The 10519-nt window shown below is 37.1% G+C and overlaps 2 protein-coding genes across 2 annotated transcripts; one reads left to right on the top strand and one right to left on the bottom strand.

Annotated features, from left to right (window-relative positions):
• Nucleotides 1–5569: 5569 nt before the first annotated feature.
• Nucleotides 5570–8006, top strand: GCK72_000075 (uncharacterized protein; the record flags this gene model as incomplete). The annotated part of the gene is made up of 5 exons (XM_003095535.2): nucleotides 5570–5647; nucleotides 6412–6504; nucleotides 6552–6746; nucleotides 7501–7623; nucleotides 7851–8006. 5 exons carry the CDS (start codon nucleotides 5570–5572, stop codon nucleotides 8004–8006), a joined length of 645 nt encoding a protein of 214 aa, XP_003095583.2.
• A 510-nt stretch (nucleotides 8007–8516) lies between these two features.
• Nucleotides 8517–8992, bottom strand: GCK72_000076 (uncharacterized protein; the record flags this gene model as incomplete). Its single annotated transcript, XM_053722251.1, has 3 exons — nucleotides 8517–8654; nucleotides 8706–8837; nucleotides 8909–8992. 3 exons carry the CDS (start codon nucleotides 8990–8992, stop codon nucleotides 8517–8519), a joined length of 354 nt encoding a protein of 117 aa, XP_053590896.1.
• Nucleotides 8993–10519: the final 1527 nt, after the last annotated feature.

The following is a 10519-nucleotide window of genomic DNA, read 5'->3' on the forward strand; positions in this document are numbered from 1 at the left end:
TCTATCGCGTATAAATTTTTGTGAGCTATATAGCAATACGGGCGGTGTTAACGTTTTTTAATGGTTTCTAAGGTTTTTGTTAATTGAAAACGTTTGAAAGTGGTAATTTTTATACCCTTATCTCGAAACCTTTAGAAAACTTTCAAGAAAAAGTAAAATTCCTAACAAGGGAACCCCAAGCACTTGTAAATTTGGAATTTGATGAAACTTTGGTGGGAGGTCAAGGACTATTCCACTAGAGCTCCCTCAAAATATTGTCAAAATAGTGGAATAGTCCTTGACCTCCCACTAAAGTTTCATCAAATTCCAAATTTACAAGTGCTTGGGGTTCCCTTGTAAATAGGGAATGGTCTAAACTGACCGACTAAATTTGGGTGGAAAATCGAGTAAATCACCAGTATTAAATTTGGATTTTCAGACTAGAATATCTGGATTCTGGAGGTCATTCAGCAATTTTTGAAAACTGATTCTGCTAGGTCTCGTTTCTGAACTCCACGGTCATTTTAGACCATTCCCTAGTAAGAATTAAGTGAAACGGTTAGAAAACGTTACATTTTTTGGGGTTTGTGTGATTTTATGTGTATTAAAATGAGTTTTTTTAACAACTTTTCTTACAACTAACGTGTGTCAAAACCTTAGGAACCCGTTAAAAACCAGGTTTTGCAGGTTAAAAAACCATTAAAACCGTCAGAAACTATGAAAAGCGGTAAAAATCATTAAGAACCTTCTAGATTGTTAGAAATATGTCATGTCCGCATATGGAATAAAATGGTTGGTGGGCGCTACTCAGTAGTCAGTAATCTTCAAGAAGTTTTCCTTAGAAAACGTTATTAACGCTCGCGTATGTGAAAAACTTTAAAAGCCATTCAGAATCCTTTTAAAAATCGCTTAAAACCATAGGATTCAATAAAACGTTTAATAAAGGTCCAAAAATAGCTTAAAACTGCAAAATCCATCAAATACCCGTGAAACCTACAAAATAACTGTAAAAAACATTAAAAATTGTAAAAACACGCTAACAACGTTTTTGGGTTAAGAAGCGATTAGAAACATTTCAAAATGATTGGAAACGTTAGAAAAAATTAGAACCTTGAGTAACGTTAGAAAGCGTTCAATCATCTTTTCGAATTTTGTAAAATAATACGACTCATATAACATTTTTGGTCTTGAAAATCATAGAAACCGTCAGAAACTATGAAAAGCGGTAAAAACCATTAAGAACCTTCTAGACTGTTAGAAATATGTCAGGTCCGCGTATACAATAGTGAGAACTTTAGTAATCTTCAAAATTCAGCAAAAAGTTTAATAACAAGCTAGAAAAAGCTGAAATATGTAACCAAATAAAAACCCTTGACATTACCCTTGAAACTTTTAAGATAACATCAAAAATTCTAGAAAATTAAAAAAAAACTAGCAGCTATTTCCTAATCAGCTACAAGCACCAAGGTTTGGTATTTTTAAGTTCTTTTTCTTTCTTTTCCAGTAAAACTTTTTCTTTTTCCCAAAACTAATAAAACTTATTTTCTACGCTCTCCCCCCCATCTACTACTTTCCCTCCCCTCAACAATATGTATATACTTCCGGAAAGAAGTTCATACGGAAGTAAGGGTCAGAGGAGAAGAAGACGTCTTCTTCTACTTCTTGAATTTCCCCCATTCTCGTTATGATTTGCATAATGGGTCACCACATCACTCAAAGAGATTCTCTTTATTTTCTTCTGTTCCTAGTGTTCCATTCTAGAAGATGAATTGGATCAGGGTCTCTGCCTACTAATATCATTATGTCACGCATATGATGTCAGTGTGACCTAATGGCTGTTGCATTTTTAGTATGAAAGCTAAAATGCAAGAATTGGGGCGTTTAGAGCGATAGAATTGTCTAAAGTATCGGAAAAACAATAAAAACATGACTTTACTCCTCCTTTAAGAAGAATTTCAAGTTAAATCCTAGCCTTATATCTCAAAAGTTTTTTTTAAAGTTATACAAAAAAAGAACTCCTTTTTAAGGGCCTAGAGCATTCCCGGGCTCAAAATTCAAAATGAGTCAACGCCGTAAAAGAAACCAAAATCCACGGATTTTAAACTAAATGAGAATCGCAGTTGTAAAAACCGTGCCGCCCTAATAAAAAATGTACAAACTTTAAGAAAAAATAGAACATAAAAAAGCTGAATGCCAGACACGAATCAGGTCTATGACGGAGGAAAAGGGAAAAAGTGTGCAAACGACAGGAATATATGGAATTATCTAGAAAAAGTGTCTGGGAAAAGTTCTGGAAATGAAAATCTGAAATGCTGTCTAAGATATTGAAAAGTTCAGTGAATCCAGCCTAGCCTATCCGCAATTGTTGATTTAAAATTGCAGTGGGAACGCTTTTTTGACACATAAAACACGTTTAGAGCTATTATGGCAAGAAGAAAGCTTTTACCGGAAATTCAAAAGATAAAAAATGCTGTATACTTCATTTCAAGCAGCCATATGATAATTATAGTGGTCTGAAAATGCCGGTGGGGCTTAGAATGTGGTTTTCAAAAAAAATCAGTCATTACTGGCTTTTCAATGCTGAACAATGTAAAAATCTAGTGTCAGTCCACAAATTCGCGATTTTTTAAATGAAAACACTGATTTTTCCATAAACCGTCAAAGTGAGATACTTGCAGGGACTTGCATGAAGTTTTGTGATTCGCATTGAATTATCACAGGAGCGCATTTGCATAAAGATAGATTCTGAGATATCAGGGAAACCTGTTAAGCACCGGAGTAGATAGGAACAGTCTAAGTATGGCATTTGTAAAATATTGGCACTAAAATCTAGACAAAGAACTGATATCATTTAAGGAGGACTTAAGATCTGCAAGTATTGGTTCTAAAACGGTAATGTTCTGGAAAAGATTACCAGCCTATAATAACTCAATTGTGCCCAGATTTAAAATTTGGGGCTTTGACTCTTTAAAACGCTTCTAAGGAACCTCAGGCTCAAAATTTAGAAGTTCAAGCCGTTAAACTGCGTCTAAGGCACCACAGACTCAAAAAGTTGAGTTTTTCTTATCTAAAACGCGCCCAAAGTGCGCCAGACTTGCCCGAATTTTGATACCGTGGAAGTTCAGAAAAACTTTTTTCTTCAAAAGTTAGTAGAGATTTTCAGAGAAAATATCTTAAATTTTAAATTCTTTCAAAATTTGGTGACAAGTCTGAACAAGACCGCCACCTGCCACCCGCTCTGAAACATAAAATAGGTCTTGTTGGGGTAGTAAAACCTTCTGAGAAAAACGAAAAGAACCTAAAAGCCTTTGGATGAGTGGGCGCAAGAGAGAAGGGGGGCTCCCGAATGAATAATAGAGAGGCTAGTGGAGAGACCGCCTAAAAAAGGTGGAGAGAGAGAGATGTAACATTGTTTGGTTCTTCTTCTTCTCCTTCTTTTTTCCTTCTGCACTTTGTTGTTACTGCCGTCCAGAAGTACCCAAGAGTCCATTACAACGAGAGAGCCCGTTGTTTCAAAAAGGAATGAAACACGTCAATAGGGGGGGCTCTGAGAGGGAAAGAAGCGGTCGAAATAAGTGCTAATTGGATGAGGAGAAGAAGAAGAAGAAGAAAATGGACGGAAATGGAAACAAATTGAAATTTGACGACGTCTCTCCGCGACCGGACGGCAACGATGATGATGAATGAGGAGGACGTGTGTGAGAAAGAAAGCTGATGGATGGATTAGAGCAACGTCGTGATTGTCGGTCTTGACGCCGACGTTTGCAAAATGGAAATGATACAAAACAGTTGAAAGGGGGACGTTTTCTGGGTTGACCTATTGTGCATGTACGTAAACGTTCCAACTGAAAATGCAGCATAGCTTCCTTAATTAAGCTGCGTATCCATCCTTAAGAGTAACTGACAGTCAATGCTCAGCGAATTTGAGAAACTGAAAACGGAACTTTCCTGCGGCTTGTACACTATACCGTAGAATATTGATATGTTGAAAAAGTAATAAATACTACATGTTCAGAGTGAACTTAAACAAAACGCAATTAAAGCTAGAAAATGGCAAGAAACTATGCTAAAACCTCTTTTGACACAAATTAGAACCCAAACGCGCTATAACACTCAGATTTTGAGGAATAATCACTTTGTTCCGACGCCAAACTGCTGAAAAGCACTATAACAACAAGAAAACTATATAAACGTTAGATAAACCTAAGAATAGGTAAATTACAACAAAAGAGCTCATGAGACTCGAAATTCTCCATTTTGAAAGCGAGATTCACAAAATAGAAACAGTGAATTCCGTGCGCGCGCCCGTAGGTCAAAAAAGGGACACACGGAGGTGAGTCTAGAAATTTCAGAGACTTTACAGACTTTCATATTTATATTTTCTAACTTAAATCTAACTTAATTCTTCATTTTTGTAGTTGACAATTTTTAGTAGCTCCGCCCACTTTTGAGATATGCGCCTTTAAATTTTGGCTGGAACATTAACTCTACCTTACCTTGTGAGTATTCACTAAAGAACTACAAGGAATAACAAATATTGAAATACCTGAGATTAAAACTTTTGAATTATAAAAAAGAGGGAGAGTAAAAACTTGAAAACTTCACAAGAGACACCTGAAAATGAAAAAAAACCCATGACAACGACGTATAAACATTTGTTCAGTGTCCCTTTTGAACAGGTGGAATCTATTGATTTTCGATTGTTTGTGGAGAATAACATAGGAAGGAATTTATGACAATTTGAGACTGCTCGTTTTCCCATTATAATGCTCAGAGCACTAGGAGAACCTTCAACGGTCTATAAAAGTATGTACTTAAGACATTCGTATATATTTATGCAATGTCCCCTTCTCTTGGAACCCGACACCCAAAAACGATCGAAAATGTGAATCGATGAAAAAAAAATTGACCAAAAATGATATGAAAGATAAATATTCTAACCCTCATTGATAGTTTACTAGTTAATGTTGCATCTTCTTGATTTGGACTCACGGGTCGGCAAAGCTCACCTGGTAACAACTGTGGCTAGAAAAAAAGGTCAACGTGCAAATTTGTGATGGTTAAGTAGAGGAAGTCAAGGGCTATATTATTGTAGTCGATCACTTTTTGATAGCTTTGCAGGCTTCTGAGAGATGAGTTTTTAAACAAGGTTTATTTTATCTAGATGTCGTCTCTCTGCAGCAACATTAAGCACGCATATCACAAAAGTGGGCGGAGTAATCGAAAAATTGTCAACTACAAAAATGTAGCCCTTGACTAGATCTACCAGAAAAGGTATATTTTAATTATGCGCCTCAAAATCTGACATTGTGGAATTAGGTCAAAAACTTCCTGAATACAATATCTAGGTACAAACTTCATATTTTGTTTCCAGGCATTTTTCATTTTGTCCCAACACCCGGACATCCGGACACTCCGACATTCTAACAATTAAAAAACGACCTCTCTCCTCAAACAGAGCACACACCTATGTATAACATACGTATAGAAACATTTATTATATTGATTCTTATCAATTCGTCTCTCTCTCTCTTTTTTCTGTATTTTCTTCCCTTCCCACTATCAGTCCAGTCGTCCCCCCTCTTCCAATATGCTACGTTTCCTATTCTTTTGTCTTGGAGTCACAAATGCTCTCACTACCAAATCCTCAATTAATGACGACTCGCAGGTATGGGATAATATTTTTAAAAAATGAAAAAAATCGTTCTCAGAATTTTTTTTTCAAAAAAATAGGAAAAAATAGACAATGTTTGACAAGTTGCTATGTTGTTGTATTTTTACAAATTTGTATTAATTGTGTAGTTCAAAACTTTTAAGATCTCCTCTAAAATCTCTAAAGATGAGCGATTGTACTGTAGCTAGGCAAGTATATTTGGCTCCGCGACAATTCGCAACTGCGACATTCCGCAACTAACGTAGGTTTCGCAACTGCGACACTTCGCAACTGCGACATTTCGCAACTAGTCATTTCGCAACTGCGACGTTTTGCAACTAGGACATTTCGCAACCGCGACGTTTCGCAACTATTAAACTAGCAATAGTTTAACCTAGTTTTGTCTAAAAGTGGGTCAGATCACTTTTTATTCTATTTAATTATTATATACAGCGTTCTATTTTATTCAATTTTATACAGCGTTCTATTTTATTCAATTTTTTTGAAATTAGGCAAGTTTTGAACAACAAAAACAGGGCTACATTTTCATAGTTGACAATTTTTTGATAGCTCCGCCCAGTTTCGAGGTATGCGCCTTCAAAGATAGCCAACTTGAAGGGCGAGTCGAGAGAGAGAGGGGTGAGGGGCAACTTTAAAGGCGCATATCTCAAAATTGTGTGGAGCTATCAATAAGTTGTTAATTTCAAAAATAAAGGTCTTAAAGTGATCTTCAAGAAAAACATAATTAAAACACTTTAAAAGTACTAAAACCAGTTCAGATCGGCCGAATCATGACATTCGAATCGGAATCTCAACTCTCATGTTTCTACGAGCCATTGGAAGTGGGAATGATATTGAATATTGGAATGAGGGTGAGTAGTAAATGCGCTCTAATGCTCCTATGCATTTTTATTTCCAGCCAACCTTCGACACAGTGTACCCAATGCAATTCCGTGTGACATCTCCGAGTGGAGATTTCTCCGATTGGGCGAGTGGCGATGGCGACGCCCATATGGAGCATAACACGACTGAAAACGGGGCGTACGAGATTTGTGTTTACACCAGGAGACCCATGAAAATCAATTTGTATTTGCAGTTTTATAGTCCGGAGAAGGTATTTTTGAGCAGAAATTGAGATTTTTTGGGTCTCGCCACGACTTTAAAGGCGCATACACTCGAAAATTCAATCTATTTGAATTTTTGATGCGATATTTGAATTCAGCTCCTTGAGACGCTTCAAATGACTATAATCTTGACCAGATTTGCTTCATGTTGAGTCCCGCCACGAAATTCCAAGGTTACTGTAGTTCAAAGGCGCATACACTCGAAAAATTTCAAATTTCTCCAAATCTAGCCATGATTATACTCATTCGAATTGTCTTGACGCCCTGATTACGAATATCAAATCGAAAGTTCACGGTGGCCGAATTTTGATGGCCTAGAAACCCAAAAAGTGGGATTTTTAGGCCACCGCAGGAAATTGACTGAAATTGATCAATTTTGATAAATTTTGGCGGTTTTAGAGTAAAAAAATGCAATTTTCTGTGTAATAATCCCTGAAAATTGCAATTTTCCAATGGATTTGCCTTAAAAATAGAGATATCAAGTAAATTTTCAAGAAAATCAGCTTTCGAACGTTTTTGGACAAAACTTAATCGTTTTTAATTGATTTTCATAGAATTTTCAGGATTTTTAGCTCATTTTTTCATTATTCTCGAGTTTCCGCCCAACAACTCATTGTGGCCGAGTTTTGATAGCCTAGGAACCCAAAAGTGGAATTTCTAGGCCTGGAATGGGATAAGGGCATTTTTAATGATTTTAAACCGTTTTCAGCCGGATTTTGTCATAAATTTCCAAATTTTTTCCAGATGGAACGCTCCCTGAAATCCTTCTTCGATCACAATCAGATATCAAAGGATATTCAGAATTCGTTGATGGCATCCACTCATAGAATATACAAGATTTATTATCATTTGAAGTTTTATAATCAGGTTGGTAAAAAATCGGGGACATTCTTTTTAGTTTTGGAGTGTCCGAAGCTCAAAATTTTCTTTTTTGCAGTAGAGCGCACTTTCAATGTTTTTCTTTTTCAAAAATTCGGCTATTACGCTCGTACTATCCTCTGAATCCTGCTTGACACATTTTTTTTGCATTTTTTTGCGCAGCACCCTTCTCGCAAAAATCAGTCTATTTTTTTTCAAGTTTTTATGTCTTCCAGATGGTTGTCCGTGACGAAGCCCTCCAAATCCACAACTCTGAATTCATCCAAAACTACAATATAGTCTTCTGTGTTGTCGCTATCATAATCACCATCTCCCAAGTGTATTATGTGAGAAAACTGTTCAGAATCGACCCGAAACGGATTCAGTTTTAAATTATTTTTATATTTTGGTAATAAATTTATGGATGTCTTAAAACTTTTCCAACTTTTACACCGTTTTTTGTCTTCAAAAATAGTAAACTTTGAGCGTTTGTAACTCCTTTAAAAATTGAGATATTATTTCAAAATTATATTAACTGTGTAGATCAAAAATAGGGCTACATTTTTGTAGTTTGCAGTTTTTCAATATCATTTCACGCTTTTGAGATACGCACCTTTGAACATAGCGTGCTGAAAACGAGGAAGGTAGAGAGACGCAAAGAAACGAGAGCGCCCTCTTTCTCTGCGTCTCTCCTCCTCGCGCTCTATCTACTAATATTTGAACGCGTGTATCTCAAAAGTGTGAATAGCTATCAAAAACCTTTTAACTGCAAAAATGTAGCACTATTTTAGATCTATCAGAGAAATGTAAATTTGCAATTGTACAGTAGAAGAAAGAAAAGTTACAAAAGTTCTTTCTGAGCTGAATTTGAAGCAAATGTGTTCTTAAAAACCATCAAACATTTATTTAGATTGAAAAACCCGTCCAATAAAATACGGATCCAAATAAATTCTTCCAGATTCTCTAGAATCCTTCACCTCCGCATCCGACACTTCCAAATGAGTGTATCGCTGAGTTTCAGTCGAGTTCCACAGGGCATACTAAATATTTGATCTACATACTTTGTAACCTGTCCAATAGAGCGTACTTACCCGATTAGTAATCTGAAACTGTCCGATGACTGATGTGGGAACCCATTTGACGATGAGCACGTGATTTTCAACACTCCAAATACATTGTGAGCCACTGGAGATGTCGGAGCGGCGAACCAGGAACGAGTGCTTCTGGAATTTAGGTTATGTGGTAAATGCGCTCTACCGCACTGGTTTCAATGAAGCGCGTTTGCAAAACTTACCGTAAACTTATCCCAATCCGGATCAACAATCGGGGGCAGCTGGCTTCTCGTCAATTTTTCCTTTTTTATATATTTTCGAGGCATCTTTTTCAATGATAAGAATGCAACTGAAGTTAGAAGAAAATTATTGGTTTTCAGGAAAACTAATTTTTGAAAAAAAACAAAAACGAAGAAAATTTGGAATGTCACGCAAAAAAAGTGTTGTATACAATTTAAAAACGTTTTTTTTTCCAGAAACCATATTTACTTTTCGGAAAAGTTCTGTTTTTATAGCTCCGCCCACTTTTTAGATACGCGTCTTTAAAGTTCTCTCGCTTCTCTGCGTCTCTCCCGTCCGTATCTCTCATAAATAAATAAATCAATAATTCTTACCCCAAACGTGACCGGTTAGACTCGGTCAGGTGATCTGCGAGCGGTCCGGAAACAATACTCATAGGGACAGGTGAGAACGAGTCATCAATCATAAATGTGAAAAAAGTCGGTCTGTGTTCTCATTGTTCTTCACTCGACTTGACAGCCATCTGTCACTTATCTTCCTGGGAAATCGAATGGAGGATGACGAATAGGCCACGCCCCCAGTCCAAATGAGGTCAGACTACACTGTCCTATTGTCTCATGGGAAATCTCCATGGGAAATCACATTTCTATCATATTAGGCCAGCAGATGGCGGCCTTCTTTCTAGACTCCTCCCACTGTCCCCCTCACATTATATTCCTGGCTCAGCCGTCCACTTTCTCTCCGTACTGGATGGTGACTCATCTAGTTTCTTTTTTATTGACCATCTTTGAGATATCTCCATACATTACTTATCTTATACTTATATTCCCTATTTGCTTACTAAGTTTACAAATTAGTGTTTTCTTTTTCAGTGCTGACGTGAAGCCGATCGAGAGGAAATCAACTGTCGTGAAGGATGAGGAAGGATCGAGTGCGAGATGCGGTTCGGAAGAAAGCGAAAAACGGTGAGTTGGGGTTTTTAGGGATTTAGCGTTACGTTATGTTGAATAGACTATCATAATCACTTTTTATGTCCTATCCTATTGACCAGCAGATGGCGGCTTTCTTTCTAGACTCCTCCCACTGTCCCCCAGTCTCCTCACATTATATTCCTGGCTCAGCCGTCCACTATCTCACTGTACTGGATGGTGACTCATCTATTGCCTCTTTTTTGACCATCTTTGAGATATCTCCATAACCATTACTTATCTAATGTTTATATTCCCTATTTGCTTACTAAGTTTACAAAGTAGTGTTTTCTTTTACAGTGCTGACGAGAAGCAGATCGAGAGGAAATCAACTGTCGTGAAGGATGAGGAGTGATCGAGTGCGAGATGCGGTGTGCAATAAAGCAGGAAGGTGGTGGGTTGGGGTTTTTACCATTGCTGAAGTTGAATGCTTGTCGAAGACTGTTCACTTTTAGGATTGATTTTCAAAAAATTAGGTTGTTAAGGACGTTCAGTCAGGATAGGTTGACCTTGTGTCGGGATCGGAGAATCATCAAGTAGCGTTGGCTGGGCGTTCTTCGGAACGCGCCAATACTCAATTTGATTCTCTCGAAAACGATACATTCTTAGAGTTGGGTCACTATAAGTAGTTGTTGACTTTCTGTC

This window comes from Caenorhabditis remanei, chromosome I, assembly GCF_010183535.1.
Source record: "Caenorhabditis remanei strain PX506 chromosome I, whole genome shotgun sequence".
Taxonomy (NCBI): Eukaryota; Metazoa; Nematoda; class Chromadorea; order Rhabditida; family Rhabditidae; genus Caenorhabditis; species Caenorhabditis remanei.